A 22,427-nucleotide genomic window follows, 5' to 3' on the forward strand; every position below is an offset into this window, starting at 1 on the left:
GTGCGTGATCCAGAAGGAGAGGCCTGAGTAGTTGCGCTCACCAGTAGCCCTCCTCTTACTGATGAGCTCTGGCCTTTTACTGGACATGAGGTGACAAAATGACCAGCGGAGCCGCAGTAGAGACAGAGGCGATTGGTGATTCTCCGTTCCCTCTCCTTGGCCGAGATGCGAATACCCCCCAGCTGCATAGGCTCAGCATCCGAGCCGGCGGAGGAGGGTGGCAGTGATGCGGCAGGTGGCAGTGATGTGGAGAGGGGAGCAACGGAGAACGTGAGCTCCTTTCCACGAGCTCGGCGACGAAGATCAAACCGTCGCTCTATGCGAATAGCGAGAGCTATTAAGGAGTCCAGACTGGAAGGAACCTCCCGGGAGAGGATCTCATCCTTAACCTCGACGTGGAGACCCTCCAGAAAACGAGCGAGCAAAGCCGGCTCGTTCCAGTCACTAGAGGCAGCGAGAGTGCGAAACTCAATAGAATAATCCGTTATGGATCTATTCCCCTGACATAGGGAAGACAGGGCCCGGGAAGCCTCCTCGCCAAAAACAGAACGGTCAAAAACCCGTATCATCTCCTCCTTAAAGTCCTGATACTGGTTAATACACTCAGCCCTCGCCTCCCAGACTGCCGTGCCCCACTCACGCGCCCGTCCGGTAAGGAGAGAAATGACGTAGGCGATGCGGGCTGCGCTCCTGGAGTAAGTGTTGGGCTGGAGAGAGAACACCACATCACACTGAGTGAGGAATGAGCGGCACTCAGTGGGCTCCCCAGAGTAACACGGCGGGTTGTTGATCCTGGGCTCCGGCGACTCGGAAACCCTGGAAGTGGGCGGTGGATCGAGGTGGAGTTGGTGAACCCGTCTTGTGAGGTCGGAGACTTGGACGGCCAGGGTCTCAACGGCATGTTGAGCAGCAGACAATTCCTCCTCGTGTCTGCCTAGCATCGCTCCCTGGATCTCGACGGCGGAGTGAAAAGGGTCCGGAGCCGCTGGGTCCATTCTTGGTCTGATTCTTCTGTTATGAACTTGAGTGAAGACCCAAAAGCGGTTTTAACAGAAAACAGAGTTCTTTAATGAAAATACAGGAATGGCATAAATCCTCTTCCAACGTTGTCAGCGGAACAAAAGAACGTTAGTATAGTGCAGGATGCTCCTGCCAGGCAGACTCCGACAGGACAGGACAAGGTGGAAGCAAACGAGACGACAGCTTGCTTCTGGCATCAAAAAACACAAATAAGAATCAGACACTGAAAGTAGCAGGAACAGAGAAAGAAATAGAGACCTAATCAGAGGGGGAAGAGAGAACAGGTGGGGAAAGAGAGAATGAGCTAGTTAGGGGAAATGTAGAACAGCTGAGGAATGAGAGACAGAGAAGGTAACCTAAAAAGACCAGCAGAGAGAGAGAATGAAGAGAAAGGACAGGAACAGACATAACAAGACATGACAGTAGTACTTTAGTGGGTGACTTTTTCTATTAAGTTGTCTTTACTTTTATTCAAGTATGACAATTGAGTACTTTTTCCATCACTATTTCACACACATTTTAGATGCTTTTCATTGACTGCCGCCACTCTATAAATCAGCAAGACCTATTGCCACACACGCTGTCCAAGTTGAGGAATTCCCTAATGAACTAATGATCCTCTGTGGCTAAGTCATGCTTTCTGGTGAAGTATTTTGAAAAATATTAGTCCGTTTCTGTAGAAACAGGAGTAATTACATCATTTTGGCAAATGTATGTCCATTTACTCCTCTATTGGACCCACCGCTATGCCATTTCTCTCCTGTTCTATTGGTTTTTATATCAACTTTCTTTCGTTGTCCAGAAGCCAAAGGCACAATTCTTGTCATATTAGCAACCCATCCTAGTTGTTGCATCTTCAGATTTTTCAAACAGAGATGTTTGTCTGTCACACATGGAACCTTTATCAGGTGACCTGTTTAGAATGGTATTTTCCCGCTAAATGTTTACAGAGTTGCGTGTTTCGGGATCTCTCATAGAGCGGTGTGTGTCAGACGATCTGTCACCACAGATGCGTAAGTGCAGCATAGGGGGATGCGGTCAAAATAATTTATGGAAGTATATATGGAGACTGTTTAGTGCCAAAAAACGCGTTAAAAACATGTCAACAACAGCAACCCAAAAAATATTGATCTTTCTTACATCTCTCAGATATAGGGCAGACACTAGAGAACAAACTTATTTGGATTTTTGGGGGACTATCCATGTAGTGAGTGAATCTGTTATTTAATGTGTTTGTTTGGGCTAATAGCAGTAAGGCCAAAATACATTTTCTATCCCAAAATGTTTTTATAATTCAAGGGGTCTTAAAATTCTAAATCAAACAGCTAAATAATCTTTGGTATGCCCTTCCCTTCAAACAATTGCATATTGCTTAGTAGAACAACCCCCCCAATCCCCTGGCTTAGACTCGGTTTAGACTCTTATGGGTTAAACTGTCAAGTTGTCGTGAAGCAGTGTTTCTCAAATGGTTGAAGTTGCAGCCAATAATTTTTGTCTCTGTGAAGACTAAAGAGTGTGTCCTGGCTATAAACACTGGTTTCGCTAACTTGGCGTGTCCCAAGAAATGTACAAAGTGTTCATCCACTACTAAGGCAGTGGTGGAGTTTTCCGATTACACAATTTCTAACCACTGCCTGGATTCTAACATTTATTTCCTGAGGGACCCCAAGTGTGTGTGCTTGTGTTACCACTGATGCCTTTTCCATTGGAGCCCATTCCATCTCGTTTGGCGCAGGGATAAATGACACAGCGGCCCCCTGACACCCCACCCCCAGAACAGACCCCTCATTGTAGCGGTGCCATTGACACATGTTTTCCATCATGGCGACAGCAAGCAAAAACGTTAACCTCTCCATTCTCTCTCGCTCTTTTTTTAATATATTTTTTTACATGATCCAGATGACGATGACGAATGCAAAGCCGCAACGAAGCCCCTATTGAAGAAAGGCAGGCAGTCCACCTTTTTGAGTTGCCTTACTTTTCCTTTTCTCTCCTTCTATTACTTTCACTCACTTGCACACGTACTCATTCTTTGTCTGTCACGTAACCGTATTTAAATACAACATGTTTCTTGTTCTCACTCTGTCATGAGCATTGGAAAAGCCGTTGAACCTGGTTGAGTTTGGTTTTCTTTTTCTCTTCTATTGCCCTCACCCTCATGCACACATTGTCTCTCACTCTTTGTTACTCTGTCATCTAGTAGTCTTAACTGCCTTGCTAGCTGCCTGGCTCTGGGAATAACTGTTTTTTCCTCCTGTCCTCTTTCTGCTCCTAACTCAATCCGTCTACCTGTAGCTCTAGCACAGTCTCTGAAGCGCTGTTGCACATGCGTGTGTGTATACATCTTCTTTGTGGCAGTGTGAGAAGGTCTTCCTCTTTGTTGTTAGCTGTGTGTGTGTGTACATCTGCTCTGTGGCAGTGTGAGAGGGTCTTCCTCTTTGTTCTTAGCTGTGTGTGTGTGTACATCTGTTCTGTGGCAGTGTGAGAGGGTCTTCCTCTTTGTTCTTAGCTGTGTGTGTGTTTACATCCACTCTGTGGCAGTGTGAGAGGGTCTTCCTCTTTGTTCTTAGCTGTGTGTGTGTGCGCCCTGATGTTGTATTTTCTTTCAATTTTTTCTTTCCTGAACTTCCTCAGTCGTAAGTGCCTGTTTCTTCTCTCTGCAGAGATGACGGTCTTCAGTACTTTGTCACTGTCTCGATCTGTTCCTTTCTAGCAGGCTGCTCTTTGGGTTTGTCTGTTTTTCTCTCTTCCTCTCATTCTTTCTCTCCCTCTATGCCTGTGTCTCGCTCTCCTGTTGTAATTGTCATGTGCTTTTCAGGTACATCTGTTTGATATCCATTCTGTCACCTTAGCCAAGTCGCAGACATACACTCAGACAGTAGAGAAGGGAATGTTACAATAAAGACACTCACTGACTGCACACCGTACATTACACTGAGCCCACAGTTTACATTACACTGAGCACACAGTTTACATTACACTGAGCACACAGTTTACGTTACACTGAGCACACAGTTTACATTACACTGAGCCCACCGTTTACATTACACTGAGCCCACCGTTTACATTACACTGAGCCCACCGTTCACACTACACTGAGCCCACCGTTCACACTACACTGAGCCCACCGTTTACATTACACTGAGCCCACCGTTTACATTACACTGAGCCCACCGTTTACATTACACTGAGCCCACAGTTTACATTACACTGAGCCCACCGTTTACATTACACTGAGCCCACCGTTTACATTACACTGAGCCCACTTCACATTACACTGAGTCCATTTCACATTACACTGAGCCCACAGTTTACATTACACTCAGCCCATTTCACATTACACTGAGCACAGTACATTACACTGAGCCCACAGTTTACATTACACTGAGCCCACCGTTTACATTACACTGAGCCCACAGTTTACATTACACTGAGCCCACAGTTTACATTCCACCGGGCCCACAGTTTACATCCCACCGAGCCCACCGTTTACATTACACCGAGCCCACCGTTTACATTACACCGAGCCCACCGTTTACATTACACCGAGCCCACAGTTTACATTACACCGAGCCCACCGTTTACATTACACCGAGCCCACCGTTTACATTACACCGAGCCCACCGTTTACATTACACCGAGCCCACCGTTTACATTACACCGAGCCCACAGTTTACATTACACCGAGCCCACAGTTTACATTACACTTAGCCCACAGTTTACATTACACCGAGCCCACAGTTTACATTACACAGAGCCCACAGTTTACATTACACAGAGCCCACAGTTTACATTACACAGAGCCCACAGTTTACATTACACCGAGCCCACAGTTTACATTACACCGAGCCCACAGTTTACATTACTCTGAGCCCACAGTTTACATTACACTGAGCCCACAGTTTACATTACACTGAGCCCACATTACACTGAGCCCACATTACACTGAGCCCACATTACACTGAGCCCACATTACACTGAGCCCACACTTCACATTACACTGAGCCCACAGTTTACATTACACTGAGCCCACACTTTACATTACACTGAGCACACCGTTTACATTACACTGAGCCCACTTCACATTACACTGAGTCCATTTCACATTACACTGAGCACAGTACATTACACTGAGCCCACAGTTTACATTACACTGAGCCCACAGTTTTCATTACACTGAGCCCACCGTTACATTACACTGAGCCCACCATTTACATTACACTGAGCCCACAGTTTACATTACACTGAGCCCACAGTTTACATTACACTGAGCCCACAGTTTACATTACACTGAGCCCACTTCACATTACACTGAGCACAGTACATTACACTGAGCCCACAGTACATTACACTGAGCCCACTTCACATTACACTGAGTCCATTTCACATTACACTGAGCACAGTACATTACACTGAGCCCACAGTTTACATTACACTGAGCCCACAGTTTACATTACACTGAGCCCACTTCACATTACACTGAGTCCATTTCACATTACACTGAGCACAGTACATTACACTGAGCCCACAGTTACATTCCACCGGGCCCACAGTTTACATTCCACCGGGCCCACAGTTTACATTCCACCGGGCCCACAGTTTACATTCCACCGGGCCCACAGTTTACATTCCACCGGGCCCACAGTTACATTCCACCGGGCCCACAGTTTACATTCCACCGGGCCCACAGTTTACATTCCACCGGGCCCACAGTTTACATTCCACCGGGCCCACAGTTACATTCCACCGGGCCCACAGTTTACATTCCACCGGGCCCACAGTTTACATTCCACCGGGCCCACAGTTTACATTCCACCGGGCCCACAGTTTACATTCCACCGGGCCCAACGTTTACATTACACCGGGCCCAACGTTTACATTACACCGGGCCCACCGTTTACATTACACCGAGCCCACCGTTTACATTACACCGAGCCCACCGTTTACATTACACCGAGCCCACCGTTTACATTACACCGAGCCCACACTTTACATTACTCCGAGCCCACACTTTACATTACTCCGAGCCCACACTTTACATTACTCCGAGCCCACACTTTACATTACTCCGAGCCCACACTTTACATTACACTGAGCCCACACTTTACATTACACTGAGCCCACACTTTACATTACACTGAGCCCACATTACACTGAGCCCACATTACACTGAGCCCACAGTTTACATTACACTGAGCCCACACTTTACATTACACTGAGCACACTGTTTACATTACACTGAGCCCACACTTTACATTACACTGAGCCCACATTACACTGAGCCCACACTTCACATTACACTGAGCCAACAGTTTACATTACACTGAGCCCACACTTCACATTACACTGAGCCAACAGTTTACATTACACTGAGCCCACACTTTACATTACTCCGAGCCCACACTTTACATTACACTGAGCCCACACTTTACATTACACTGAGCCCACACTTTACATTACACTGAGCCCACATTACACTGAGCCCACATTACACTGAGCCCACATTACACTGAGCCCACAGTTTACATTACACTGAGCCCACACTTTACATTACACTGAGCACACTGTTTACATTACACTGAGCCCACACTTTACATTACACTTAGCCCACTTCAGAGATCGTTTCCATTGTACCGTGAGTGTTAGATAAAAGCCACACAAGATCCCCACTTCCTTTGATTTCTATCACACAGCCTGGTGCCAGATCTGTTTAGGCTGTCTTGCTAATGACCATAGTGCTTGTCTAGGATCAGGTCCCCCTTGTCCGTATAGTCTTATTCATTATGATCTGAAAGACCAAACAGATCCTAGACACTTTATGAATGTGGGCCCAGTCTTAGTCACACAGAGGAATTCCTAGCTAAGTCATCTCCCTCTTTGAGGATGCAGCTTCCTGTCCTGTCTTGATCTTTGTGTCTGACATAGCACTTTTTTGCCACACAGACAAGAGCCCCCAGAGGTTGAACGTGGCCGACCAGAGGCTGCTGGACGCCAGTCAGCTGTTCAAGAGGAAACAGGGCAAGGGCACCGTGGACGTGTGGTGGCTCTTTGACGATGGTGGTGAGTTTGGCCCTCCAGACCACCAAGGGGGTGGTTTCTGGTTACTTTGTGCCTATTGGTTGCTGTTACAGAGCAACTTGGTTGTAGTTGGGAGTTTGACAAACACTGTATTGAGGACAGTCAATTCAGGAAGAGGTCTGAGCAGTCTAAAGCGTGCTGCACTCAGAACTAGAATATCTCTTTGGTTGAGAATATTACTGGTTACTGGTCGTGAATATCACCAGTGAGTAACATATGCAACGAGAGTAACATGCCACTGAGAAATTAGAAAAATATACATTGGACAAGAGACTAACATTGCACCAACATGAATGGAGTAGGCACAACAGCCATGTAGACACTTTGGAAACATTTAAAGAGACCTTAGAGCGCGACCATAACTCTGCACATCAGTAAGAAGAGACTGGTGTTGCCGCATTGCACCAAAGACAGAGTAGTGACTGACTGTGTCTCTGTAATGTGACTGTGCCAGGCCTTACCCTGCTCATCCCCTACCTGCTCACCAACAAGAAGAAGTGGAAGGACTGCAAGATCCGCGTCTTCATAGGAGGCAAGATCAACAGGATCGACCACGACCGCAGAGCGTGAGTGACATTCTATTCACTACAGATCTATATTGCTTTCTATTCGCTGTGGATCTATACTGCCAATGGGAATGTATTGAAAGTATACTACATGACCAAAAGTATGTGGACATCTGCTCATCGAACATCTCATTCCAAAATTATGAGCATTATTATAGCTGGTCCCCCCTTTGCTGCTATAACAGCCTCCACTCTTCTGGGAAGGCTTTCCACTAGATGCTGGAACATTGCTGCCGTGACTTGATTCCATTCAGCCACGATCATTACTCAGGTCGAGCACTGATGTTGGGCGATTTGGCCGAGCTCGCAGTTGGCTTTACAATTCATCCCAAAGGTGTTCGATGGGGTTGAGGTCAGAGCTTTGTGCTGGCCAGTCAAGTTATTCCACACCGATCTTGACAAACCATTTCTGTATGGACCTCACTTTGTGCACGGGGGCATTGTCATGCTGAAACAGGAAAGGGCCTTCCCCAAACTGTTGCCACAAAGTTGGAAGCACAGAATCGTCTAGAATGTCATTGTATGCTGTAGCATTAAGATTTCCCTTCACTGGAACTAAGGGGCCTAGCCCGAACCATGAAAAACCACTCTAGAACATTATTCCTCCTCCACCAAAATTTACAGTTTACACTATGCATTCGGGCAGGTAGCGTTCTCCTGGCATCCGCCAAACCCATATTCGTCTTTTGGACTGCCAGATGGTGACGTGTGATTCATAACTAACTTCATTCCCACTGATCCAGAGTCCAATCGCGGCACACTTTACACCACTCCAGCCGACACTTGCCATTGCGTGTGGTGATCTTAGGCTTGTTTGCAGCTGCTCCGCCATGGAAACCCATTTCATAAAGCTCCCGACGAAGAGTTCTGCTGACGGTGCTTCGAGGTAATTTGGAACACTGTAGTAAGTGTTGCAACTGAGGACAGACAATTTTTACGTGCTTCAGCACTCGGTGGTCCCGTTCTGTGAGCTTGTGTCTCCTACCACTTCGGGTGGGGCCGTTGTTGCTTCGAGCGGTTTCCAATTCACAATAACAGCACTTACAGTTGACCGGGGCAGCTCTAGCAGGGCAGAAATTTGATGAACTGACTTGGTGGCATCTTATTATGGTGCCATGTTGAAAGTCACTGAGCTCTTCAGTAAGGGAATTCTGTAGCCAATGTATGTCTATGGAGATTGCATGGCTGTGCTCAATTTAATACACCTGTCAGTAACAGGTGTGGCTGAAATAGCCGAATTCACTAATTTGAAGGGGTGTCCACATACTTTGTGTGCGTGCGTGCGTGTGAATACATTTAAACACAGTTTTTCACAATTCCTGACATTTAATCCTTGTAAAAATTCCCTGTTTTAGGTCAGTTAGTCTCACCACTTTATTTTAAGAATATGAAATGTCAGAATAATAGTAGAGCGAATTATTTATTTCCGCTTTTATTACTTTCATCACATTCCCAGTGGGTCAGAAGTGTACATACACTCAATTAGTATTTGGTAGGATTGCCTTTAAATTGTTTAACTTGGGTTTAATGTTTCAGGTAGCCTTTCACAAGCTTCCAACAATTCTGGCCCATTCCTCCTGACAGAGCTGGTGTAACTGAGTCAGTTTTATAGGCCTCCTTCCTCCTGACAGAGCTGGTGTAACTGAGTCAGGTTTATAGGCCTCCTTGCTCGCACACGCTTTTTCATTTCTGCCCACAAATGTTCTATAGGATTGAGGTCAGGGCTTTGTGATGGCCACTCCAATACCTTGACTTTGTTGTCCTTAAGCCATTTTGCCACGACTTTGGAATATGTATGTGTGTATACAAGTCGGAAATGTACATACACTTTACATACAACCCATCTGAACAAGAGGAATACCTATGTAAGAATGCTTTTCATCGACCATGCCCTGTGCAACTGGGTCCTGGACTTTCTGACGGGACGCCCCCAGGTGGTGAGGGTAGGAAACAACATCTCCACGCAGCTGATCCTCAACACTGGGGCCCCACAAGGGTGCGTTCTCAGCCCTCTCCTGTACTCCCTGTTCACCCATGACTGCGTGTCCGAGCACGCCTCCAACTCAATCATCAAGATTGCAGACAACACTACAGTGGGAGGCTTGATTACCAACAACAACGAGACGCCTACAGGGAGGAGGTGAGGGCCCTCGGAGTGTGGGGTCAGGAAATAACCTCACACTCAACGTCAACAAAACAAAGGAGATGATCGTGGACTTCAGGAAACAGCAGAGGGCTCACCCCCCCCCCCCCTATCCACATCGACGGGACAGTAGTGGAGAAGGTGGAAAGTTTTAAGTTCCTCGGCGTACACATCACGGACAAACTGAAATGGACCACCCACACAGACAGTGTGGTGATGATTGTTTACAGACAGATTATTTCACTTATAATTCACTGTATCACAGTTCTAGTGGGTCAGAAGTTTAAATACACTAAGTTGACTGTTCCTTAAAACAGCTTGGACAATTACAGAAAATTGTATCATGGCTTTAGAAGCTTCTGATAGGCTACTTGACATAATTTGAGTCAATTTGAGGTGTACCTCTGGCTGTATTTCAAGGCCTAACTTCAAACGCAGTGCCTCTTTGCTTGACATCATGGGAAAATCAGACAAAACCGCAGAAAAGCCATTGTAGACCTCCACAAGTGTGGTTCATCCTTGGGAGCAATTTTCAAAACGCCTGAAGGTACCACGTTCATCTGTACAAACAATAGTACGTAGTAAGTATAAACATCATGGGACCATGCAGCTGTCATACCGCTCAGGAAGGATGCGTGTTCTGTCTCCTAGAGATGAACGTACTTTGGTGCGAAAAGTGCAAATCAATCCCAGAACAACAGCAAAGGACCTTGTGAAGATGCTGGAGGAAACAGGTACAAAAGTATCTATATCCACAGTATAATGAGTCCTATATTGACATAACCTGAAAGGCCGCTCAGCAAGAAAGAAGCCACTGCTCCAAAACTGCAATAAAAATGCCTAAGGTTTGCAACTGCACATGTGGACAAAGATCGTACATTTTGGAGAAACGTCCTCTGGTCTGATGAAACAAAAATAGAATTTCTTGGCCATGATGACCATCGTTATGAACTGAAAAAGCATGTGCGAGCAAGGAGGCCGACAAACCTTACTCCGTTACACCAGCTCTGTCAGGAGGAAATGGCCAAAATTCCCCCAATTTATTGTGGGAAGCTTGTGGAAGGCATCCCAAAATGTTTGACCCAAGTTAAACAATTTAAAGGCAATGCTACCAAATGCTAATTGAGTGTATGTAAACTTCTGACCCACTGGGAATGTGATGAAAGAAATAACAGCTGAAATAAATCATTCACTCTACTATTATTCTGACATTTAACATTTTAAAATAAAGTATTGATCCTAACTGACCTAAGACAGGGAATTTTTACTAGGAATAAATGTCAGGAATTGTGAAAAACTTTACATGTATTTGGCTAAGGTATGTATGTAAACCTCCGACTTCAACTGTGTGTGTGTGTGTGTGTGTGTGTGTGTGTGTGTGTGTGTGTGTGTGTGTGTGTGTGTGTGTGTGTGTGTGTGTGTGTGTATACACATATATATGTATGTATGTATGTATAATATACACATATATGTACTGTTCAAAAGTTTGGGGTCACTTAGAAACGTTGACACACATTTATAAGCAACCATCACTCTGGTGTTCCAATAGCTAATCCAAGTTTATAATTTTAAAAGGCTAATTGCACCTCTGCCTTGAAGGTCAGCATCCTGGAGTCGCCTCTTCACTGTTGACGTTGAGACTGGTGTTTTGTAGGTACTATTTAATGAAGCTGCCAGTTAAGGACTTGTGGGGGCGTCTGTTTCTCAAACTAGACACTAATGTACTTATCTTCTTGCTCAGTTGTGCACCGGGGCCTCCCACTCCTCTTTCTATTCTGGTTAGAGCCAGTTTGCAATGTTCTGTGAAGGGAGTAGTACACAGCGCTGTACGAGACCTTCAGTTTCTTGGCAATTTATTGCATGAAATAGCCATCATTTCTCAGAACAAGAAAAGACTGACGAGTTTCAGAAGAAAGTTATTTGTTTCTGGCCATTTTGAACCTGTAATTCAACCCACAAATGCTGATGCTCCAGATACTCAACTAGTCTAAAGAAGGCCAGTTTTATTGCTTCTTTAATCACGGAGCGCCACCGATCCATCACGACTGGTCTGCCGACGTAATTCCGTCCGTTGTGCCCTCAACCGGCCTGTGCCGGACATCGGTGAAGACGCTTCTGCTAGCCCCGGCCTGCTATCTTTATGTACGCTGTGTGTCTCACTTGCTAGCGTAGTAACGACTAACTAATGGCTTCCTTGTTTCATCTATTGCTGTTCACTGAACCCTATGATCATCTGGCTACATAGCTGATGCCAGCTGGACTTTTCATTAATCACAGTACTCCATTTTGTTAATCTGTCGGTCCCAGCCTTGAATTCAGGCCCTGTGTGTAGTTAACTGACCCCCTCCGCCCATTCATCACCATTTTACCTGTTGTTGTTGTCTTAGCTGATTAGCTGTGTTTGTCTTACCCGTTGTTGTCTTAGCTAGCTCTCCCAATCAACACCTGTGATTGCTTTATGCCTCGCTTTATGTCTCTCTCTAATGTCAATATGCCTTGTATACTGTTGTTTAGGGTAGTAATCATTGTTTATTTTTGTTGCGGAGCCCCTAGCCCCACTCAACATGCCTCAGATACCTTTTTTGTCCAACCTCCCACACATGCGGTGACCTCACCTAGCATAACTCGTGCCTCCAGAGATGCAACCTCTCTCATCATCACTCAATGCCTGGGTTTACCGCCACTGTACCCGCACCCTACCATACCTTGTACATTATGTACATTATGCCCTAAATCTACTGCAGAGATGGCCTGCAAATTTCTGTCATACTTTCCAGGTCTATGCCCAAACAGTTCGAGCTTCTAATTTTAAAAATGAATCTCTCCAGAAATAATCTCTCACTGTTGCCGCCTGTTATAGACCCCCCCCCCCCCCTCAGCTCCCAGCTGTGCCCTGGACACCATGTGTGAATTGATTGCCTCCCATCTATCTTCAGAGTTTGTTCTGCTAGGTGACCTAAACTGGGATATGCTTAACACCCCGGCCGTCCTACAATCTAAGCTAAATGCCCTCAATCTCACACAAATTATCAAGGAACCTACCCGGTACACCCATAAATCTGTAAACATGGGCACCCTCATAGATAATATCATGACCAACTTGCCCTCCAAATACACCTCTGCTGTTTTCAATCAGGATCTCAGCAATCACTGCCTCATTGCCTTCATCCGTAATGGGTCCGTGGTCAAACGACCACCCCTCATCACTGTCAAATGCTCCCTAAAACACTTCTGCGAACAGGCCTTTCTAATCGACCTGGCCTGGGTAGCCTGGAAGGATATTGACCTCATCCCGTCAGTAGAGGATGCCTGGTTGTTCTTTAAAAGTAATTTACTCACCATCTTAAATAAGCATGCCCCTTTCAATTTAAAAAAAACTAAGAACAGATATAGCCCGTAGTTCACTCCAGACCTGACTGCCCTCGACCAGCACAAAAACATCCTGTGGTGTACTGCACTAGCATCGAATAGTCCCCGCGATATGCAACTTTTCAGGGAAGTTAGGAAAGCAAAGGCTAGCTTTTTCAAACAGAAATTTGCATCCTGCAGCTCTAACTCCAAAAAGTTCTGGGACACTGTAAAGTCCATGGAGAATAAGAGCACCACCTCCCAGCTGCCCATTGCACTGAGGCTAGGAAACACTGTCACCACCGATAAATCCACAATAATCGAGAATTTCAACAAGCATTTCTCTACGGTTGGCCATGCTTTCCTCCTGGCTACCCCAACCCCGGCCAACAACTCCGCACCCCCCGCAGCTACTTGCTCAAGCCTCCCCAGCTTCTCCTTCACCCAAATCCAGATAGCAGATATTCTGAAAGAGCTGCAAAACCTGGACCTGTACAAATCAGCTGGGCTAGATAATCTGGACTCGCTCTTTCTAAAATTATCCACCGCCATTTTTGCAACCCCTATTACTAGTCTGTTCAACCTCTCTTTCGTATCGTCCGAGATTCCTAAAGATTGGAAAGCTGCCACGGTCATCCCCCTCTTCAACGGGGGTGACACTCTAGACCCAAGCTTACAGACCTATATCCATCCTGCCCTGCCTTTCCAAAGTCTTCGATAGCCAAGTTAACAAACAGATCACTGACCATTTCAAATCCCATCGTACCATCTCCGCTGTGCAATCCGGTTTCTGAGCTGGTTACGGGTGCACCTCAGCCACGTTCAAGGTACTAAACAATATCATAACCGTCATCGATAAAAGACAGTACTGTGCAGCCGTCTTCATCAACCTGGCCAAGGCTTTCGACTCTGTCAATCACTGTATTCTTATTGGCAGACTCAACAGCTTTGGTTTCTCAAATGACCTCCTCGCCTGGTTCACCAAGTACTTCTCAGACAGAGTTCAGTGTGTCAAATCGGAGGGCCTGTTGTCCGGACCTCTGGCAGTCTCTATAGGGGTACCACAGGGTTCAATTCTCGGGCCGACCCTTTTCTCCATATATATCAATGATGTCGCTGTTGTAAATGAGAACTTCTTCTCAACTGGCCTACCTGGTGAAATAAAGATGAAATAAAAAAAAATCAGAACAACAGTTTTTAGCTGTGCTAACATAATTGCATAATGGGGTTTGTAATGATCAAGTAGCCTTTTAAAATTATAAACTTGGATTAGCTAACACAACGTGCCATTGGAACCCAGGAGTGATGGTTGCTGATAATGGTCCTCTCCACCTATGTAGATATTCCATTAAAATAACTGCCCTTTCCAGCCACGACAGTCATTTACAACATTAACAATGTCTACAGTGTATTTCTGATCAATTTGATGTTAAACATTACTAAGTGACCCTAAACTTTTGAACAATAATGTCTATATATCGTGTAAATTGTAATACTATATGTGTTTTCCTCTTCTTACATTTTTTTACATTCCATATTGAGTAAAACATTTTTATATTATCTTACATCCTAGATTTAGGTCTGTCTGGCAAATTCCCTCAAACCCCTAATTCCTCCAATGCTAAATAAGATCAGTGTGTTACAGGTTCAAAGGATGAGCTCTGCTCTTAGCTGCCCGTCAGAGCCCTATGCTACATTGCCTCCTAAAAATACAGCTTAGTCACTGACTGGCACAGTCAGGATTAAACCCACGCTGTTCCACCACCACATTAAATCTGCAACAATTTGTTGTATTTGCTTCACAGAAGCAGGTTAGGTTCTCTGTTGTTCTTTCTCCCACTCATCTGTCTTTCTTCTTTCTCTTTTCTCTCTGTGTTATTGTGGCGGCAGTGTTATTGTCCAACACAAATGTCCTGACCCTCACTCTCATTGTCCCCCACAGCTGCCTCCTGCCTCCTTTTGTTGGCTAGAATTAGCACTGGCAACCCAGGCCTTCCATTTTTGTGTGTGTGTGTGTGTGTGTGTGTGTGTGTGTGTGTGTGTGTGTGTGTGTGTGTGTGTGTGTGTGTGTGTGTGTGTGTGTGTGTGTGTGTATTCATTACTTGTAAAACCAGGAACAGACATTTCCTTGCTAATTTAAAATATAGTTTCAGTTTTGGCAAACTATATTTTTGGACTTAATTTGTTCAATACTTGGACCTCATTATTGCAATAATATCCCATCCAAACTTTGCATGGAATTGAGGATTCAAGTATCCCTTTGATATGAAAGTCATTGTATATAAAAGTCGATGTACTTACTTGGACATGACATGTTTGGAGTCGCTGAAGATGTTTTGAGGAGAAGTTATCCCCGTCTTTTGATAAGAAAAAAACGAGGGAAATGAGTGTCATAAAGAGAAAGCCTCTTAACAGCCACCACAGCTTTTTTTCTCTCAAATATCTGGAAAATATTGATTTCAGCTCGCACCTGTTCGCTGTGCTACTTCAAACAGCAGCAATCCTTTCAAATGGCTTCTTGATGCCCTCTGAGGCTTGTGCGGTCTCTCCAAAGCTCTTGGATGTAAGTGGCATGAAAACTGCCTTAGTGTTATGTGTTTGTTTTTACATTTCCTCCTCAGGATGGCCACCCTGCTCAGCAAGTTCAGGATAGACTTCTCCGACATCAACGTACTAGGAGACATCAACACCAAGCCCAAGAAAGAGAAGTATGTTGTTTTTCTCTCAAGATTGATTCTCCCTTATATGACATTACATTTAAGTCATTTAGCAGACGCTCAGTTCTGAGGTTGTCGGGCGGGTTGGGGTTCTAAATTGAAATGTCAAGGCAAAAGGACAAGACCTCCCGAGTGGCGCAGCGGTCTAAGGCATCGCAGTGCTTGAGGCATCACTACAGACCCGGGTTCTATCCCAGGCTGTCTCACAACCGGCCGTGACCAGGAGTCCCATAGGGCAGTGCACAATTGGCCCAGGGTCGTTAGGGAATTTAACACTTATGGAAGATTCTGGAGCGGTGCCTGAAACTGTGTTTTCCACCAACATTAACAAAATACCAAATGTTGTATTTATTAGGATACCCATTCGCTGCTGCAAAAGCATCAGCTGCTCCTCCTGTGGTCCACATGAAACATGACATAGTACAGAACAGTATTAGTCAAGGACTGAAATACATACATTTTAAACATCACACATAGCCTACATATTAGTACATACACACAATATCTAAGTCTAATACATAGCACAGTGCAAATTACAATACCACATATATCAAATGGCTCTCTCTTAATGGCTCTCCCTTTGTGCAGTAAGGTGTTATTTTTTGGACCTGGGAACTGAAGAGGCTACTGGATTGCATGTCTTGTACCGATGAGTGTCTGAACTGTGTGCTAACTGCTTGAACAGACAGTTCGGTACCTACAAAACATCAGTACCTTGCACAAAGAACAATAGTTATGCAGTCAATCTTTCCTCAACTTTGATCCAGGAGAGACTGACACTTTCCCTCCGTGTACATCTAAGTGTATGTGCTGCTCTGTTCTGGACCAACTGCAATTTACCTAGGTCCTTTTTTGCCGCACATGACCACACAGCTGGGCAGTAGTCCAGGTGTGACAACTAGGGCCTGTAGGACCAGTCTGGTCAAATGAGATGTCAAGACGGCAGAACAACGCCTTATCATGGACAGACCTCTTCCCATTTTAGCAACCAATGAGTCGATATGTTTTAACCATGACAGCTTGCTATCGAGAGTTACACCCAGCAGTTTACACCCAGCAGTCTCCTCAAATTTCCCAATAGCCATATTATTCAATATTAGATCTAAACTGTGAGGCAGATGAACCTGCAGCCATATTATTTCCACATCATCTGACATGAGATTATCTCTCAGCCTAAAATGAATATGACTCTGGACATACAGTGCCTTGTAAAAGTATTCATCCCCCTTTGCATTTTTCATATTTGTTGCATTACAACCTGTAATTTAGATTTTTATTTGGATTTCATGTAATGGACATATACAAAATAATCAAAATTGGTGAAGTGAAATGAAAAAAAGACTTGATTCAAAAAATTTAAAAAAATAAAAAACAGAAAAGTGGTGCGTGCATACAGTGGGGCATTTAGTCAGCCACCAATTGTGCAAGTTCTCCCACTTAAAAAGATGAGAGAGGCCTGTAATTTTCAGGTACACTTTAACTGTGACAGACAAAATGAGAAAAAAAATCCTGAAAATCACATTGTAGGATTTTTAATGAATTTATTTGCAAATTATGGTGGAAAATAAGTATTTGGTCACCTACAAACAAGCAAGATTTCTGGCTCTCACAGACCTGTAACTTCTTCTTTAAGAGGCTCCTCTGTCCTCCACTCGTTACCTGTATTAATGGCACCTGTTTGAACTTATCAGTATAAAAGACACCTGTCCACAACCTCAAACAGTCACACTCCAAACTCCACTATGGCCAAGACCAAAGAGCTGTCAAAGGACACCAGAAACAAAATTGTAGACCTGCACCAGGCTGGGAAAACTGAATCTGCAATAGGTAAGCAGCATGGTTTGAAGAAATCAACTGTGAGAGCAATTATTAGGAAATGTAAGACATACAAGACCACTGATAATTTCCCTCGATCTGGGGCTCCACGCAAGATCTCACCCCGTGAGGTCAAAATGATCACAAGAACGGTGAGCAAAAATCCCAGAACCACACGGGGGGACCTAGTGAATGACCTGCAGAGAGCTGGGACCAAAGTAACAAAGCCTACCATCAGTAACACACTACGCCGCCAGGGACTCAAATCCTGCAGTGCCAGACATGTCCCCCTGCTTAAGCCAGTACATGTCCAGGCCCATCTGAAGTTTGCTAGAGAGCATTTGGATAATCCAGAAGAAGATTGGGAAAATGTCATATGGTCAGATGAAACCAAAATAGAACTTTTTGGTAAAAACTGAACTCATCGTGTTTGGAGGACAAAGAATGCTGAGTTGCATCCAAAGAACACCATACCTACTGTGAAGCATGGGGGTGAAAACGTCATGTTTTGGGGCTGTTTTTCTGGAAAGGGACCAGGACGACTGATCCGTGTAAAGGAAAGAATGAATGGGGCCATGTATCGTGAGATTTTGAGTGAAAACCTCCTTCCATCAGCAAGGGCATTGAAGATGAAACGTGGCTGGGTCTTTCAGCATGACAATGATCCCAAACACACCACCCGGGCAAGGAAGGGAGTGGCTTCGTAAGAAGCATTTCAAGGTCCTGGAGTGGCCTAGCCAGTCTCCAGATCTCAACCCATAGAAAATCTTTGGAGGGAGTTGAAAGTCCGTGTTGCCCAGCATCAGCCCCAAAACATCACTGTTCTAGAGGAGATCTGCATGGAGGAATTGGTCCAAAATACCAGCAACATTGTGTGAAAACCTTGTGAAGACTTACAGAAAACGTTTGACCTCTGTCATTGCCAACAAAGGGTATATAACAAATATAACAATATATAACAAATTATTGAGATAAACTTTTGTTATTGACCAAATACTTATTTTCCACCATATTTTGCAAATAAATTAATTAAAAATCCTAAAATGTGATTTTCTGGGGGAAAAAATTCTCATTTTGTCTGTCATAGTTGAAGTGTAACTATGATGAAAATTACAGGCCTCTCTCATCTTTTTAAGTGGGAGAACTTGCACAATTGGTGGCTGACTAAATACTTGTTTGCCCCACTGTATATATTCATCCCCCTTTGATATGAATCCCTTAATAAGATCTGGTGCAACCAATTACATCCAGAAGTCAGATAATTAGTAAAATAAAGTCCACCTGTGTGCAATCTAAGTGTCACATGATCTGTCACGTTTTTAGTATACATTGGGCTCCAAAATTACTGGCACCCCTGACAGGCGATGCACAAACAATACTTAAACAAATATAAACAATATAATTATAGAGACAAACTCAAAATACCAACATGTGAAAAATACTGTACTTTATTAATGTTTCAATGGAACCCAACAAAATAATTTATTGATTTCATTAAAAATCAATGTCTTCCAAATCAAGGTTTCACAATTAATGGCACCCTTTAATATTATTGTAAATAATATCTACCAAAATTAAACCAGGAATTAAATTCCACTTAGATAAACTTAAATAAGTCTTAAGGAACTATATTGAGCCATTACATCACTTTCTGTTTCACTAGGGTGTAAAAATGAGGTAACACACATGCAATATCCCTTTGTCATCCAACACCATGAAGAAAACAAAAGAACTGGCAGTTCAAAAGAGGCAGATGGTTATAGACCTTCATAAATCTGGTAATGGCTACAAGAAGATCCATGAACGATTGAATATACCACTGAGCACTGTCAGGGCATTTATTATAAAATTCAAAAGATATGGAACAGTTGAAAACCTCACGGGTAGAGGACGCAAATGCATTTTGCCCCCCAGGATAGGGAGGAGGATTGTGAGAGAAGCAACAAAACCTCCAGAATCACTGTGAAAGAATTGCAGGCCTTGGTGGCATCTTGGGGTCATCAGGTTTAAAAAAGCACCATCAGACACCACCTCCACAACCACAGGCTCTTTGGAAGGGTTGCCAGAAGAAAGCCCTTAATGACCCCAAGACACAGACGCAAGCGCTTGGAGTTTGCCAAACGTCATTTAAATTATGATTGGAAGAAGGTGCTCTGGTCAGATGAGACCAAAATTGAACGTTTTGGTCAGTTACAGCATCGGCATGTTTGGCGTCGAAACAGAGATGCATACAAGGAGAGGCACCTCATACCCACAGTGAAATATGGTGGTGGGTCAGTGATGTTTTGGGGCTGTTTTAATTCCAGAAGTCCAGAGGCACTGGTTAAGATTGATGGAATAATGAATTCCACCAAGTACCAGGCAATTTTGGCTGACAAATCTGGTTGCCTCTGTCAGAAGGCTGGGACTTGGCCGGATGTGGACTTTCCAACAAGACAATGACAGAACAGTATTAGTCAAGGACTGAAATACATACATTTTAAACATCACACATAGCCTACATATTAGTACATACACACAATATCTAAGTCTAATACATAGCACAGTGCAAATTACAATACCACATATATCAACACGGTGGCAGCATCATGCTGTGGGAATGTTTTTAATTGGCAAGAACTTGGGAAACTGGTCAGAATTGAAGGAATGATGGATGGCTCTAAATACAGGGAAATTCTTGAGGGAAACTGGTTTGTCTTCCAGAGATGTGAGACTGGTACGGAGGTTCACAATGACAATGACCCTAAGCATACTGCTTAAGCAACACTCGAGTAGTTTAAGGGGAAACATTTAAATGTCTTGGAATGGCCTAGTCAAAGCCCAGACCTCAATCCAATTGTACATTTGTGGTATGACTTAAAGATTGCTGTACACCAGCGGAACACATTCAACTTGAAGGAGCTGGTGCAGTTTTGCCTTGAAGAATGGGAAAAATCCCAGTGGCTAGATGTGCCAAGCTTATAGAGACATACCACAAGAGACTTGCAGCTGTAATTGCTGCATAAGGTGGCTCTACAAAGTATTGACTTTTGGGGGGTGAATAGTTATGCATGCTCAAGTTCTGTTTTATTGACTTATTTCTTGTTTGTTTCACAATAAATAATATTTTGCATCTTCAAAGTGGTAGGGATGTTGTGTAAATCAAATGATACTAAAAATCTATTTTAATTCCAGGTTGTTAGGCAACAAAATAGGAAAAATGCCAAGGGGGGTGAATTCTTTTGCAAGCCACTGTACATGGCAATACCTCCTCCATTTAGGTGAATTAGAAAAGTATTCAGACCTCTTCACTTTTTCAAAATGTTACGTTACAGCCTTTCTCTAAAAGTGATTAAACGTTGTTTTATCAATCTACATATGATACCCCATAATAACAAAGGAAAAAAAGTTTATTTAAATTTAGCAACCATTGAGTCTTTTTATTTAAATGTCTTAAATAAAACATTTAAATATCACATTTACATAAGTATTCAGACCCTTTACTCAGTACTTTGTTGAAGCACCTTTGGCAGCAGTTTCAGCCTTGAGTCTACTTGGGTATGTGTTAAGGGCATTTTTATCAATAATGACTAATTATGTATACATTTCAATCAGGACTGACTAATAAGAATACTATTATATTACTGTATATTACTATGTATGAATTTTCTTTATAATCCTAGTACTGAATATAATGTGTGTAAATATAATCAAGAATTAGAACAATGACTGTCTGTACCATGGTAGAAATGAATGAACTATATCGCCAGACTGGTTAGAATGCTTATCTACACAAGCTGACCTTGGCTCTGTCATATATTATCTTAATAGGGAGAGACATGTGAGAACCATACAGCCATTGTACTAGAGTGGAGATGACACGGGTTAGTACTAAAACTAATGACGTCATTTTCAGTTTATAACCTGTGGTAAAATGTATAATGGGCAGTACTCTCGTGAATCAATGCTGCTGATTGACTTTAAGACTGGTCTCTGTGCATTTTATACAAATAAGAGTCATACAGATTCTTATGAATTGACAGAGTGAGTAATTTTAATTGGGTATTAAAACATAGAGGAATATAATTCCTGTAACAGTATGACACTACAAGCTTGCCACACCTGTATTTTGAGTTTCTCCCATTCTTCTCTGCAGATCCTCTCAAGCTCTGTCAGGTTGGATGTGGAGCGTCGCTTCATTATTATGGGGTATTGAGGGAAAACATTTATTTAATCCATTTTACAATAAGTCTAATGTAACAATGTGGAAAAAGTGAAGTGGTCTGAATATTTTCCGAATGCACTGTATATTCTATAACCATGTATAGCTACTATTGCATCAAATGAATTATCTCAGTTTGTTTCAGAGATGGCCAGAATTAATGTTTTCTGATAATACATTTCATGAACCTTGTTTCTCTGGCTACATACTAAACTCAGCAAAAAAAGAAACATCAACTGTGTTTATTTTCAGCAAACTTATCATGTCTAAATATTTGTATGAACATAAGACTCAACAACTGCGACATAAACTGAACAAGTTCCACAGACATGTGACTAACAGAAATGGAATAATGTGTCCCTGAACAAAGGGTGGGTCAAAATCAAAGTAACCGTCAGTATCTGATGTGGCCACCAGCTGCATTAAATAATGCAGTGCATCTCCTCCTCATGGACTGCACCAGATGTGCCAGCTATTGCTGTGAGATGTTGCCCCACTCTTCCACCAAGGCACCTGCAAGTTCCCGGACATTTCTAGGG

The 22,427-nt window shown here is 43.6% G+C and overlaps 1 protein-coding gene across 2 annotated transcripts in view; it reads left to right on the plus strand.

The window, feature by feature from the left end:
• Nucleotides 1-22,427, plus strand: part of LOC135544750 (solute carrier family 12 member 2-like) — a 99,358-nt gene that overhangs the window by 68,627 nt on the left and 8,304 nt on the right. Inside the window, exons 21-24 of one of the 2 annotated variants that reach the window (XM_064972614.1) lie at nucleotides 2,920-2,967; nucleotides 6,964-7,080; nucleotides 7,553-7,664; nucleotides 15,777-15,863. In XM_064972614.1, the coding sequence (XP_064828686.1) occupies nucleotides 2,920-2,967; nucleotides 6,964-7,080; nucleotides 7,553-7,664; nucleotides 15,777-15,863 (364 nt within the window). The remainder of the gene's footprint in view (nucleotides 1-2,919; nucleotides 2,968-6,963; nucleotides 7,081-7,552; nucleotides 7,665-15,776; nucleotides 15,864-22,427) is intronic. The other variant, XM_064972615.1, reaches the window with a different exon arrangement.

This window comes from Oncorhynchus masou, chromosome 8 (genome assembly GCF_036934945.1).
Source record: "Oncorhynchus masou masou isolate Uvic2021 chromosome 8, UVic_Omas_1.1, whole genome shotgun sequence".
Classification (NCBI taxonomy): domain Eukaryota; kingdom Metazoa; phylum Chordata; class Actinopteri; order Salmoniformes; family Salmonidae; genus Oncorhynchus; species Oncorhynchus masou.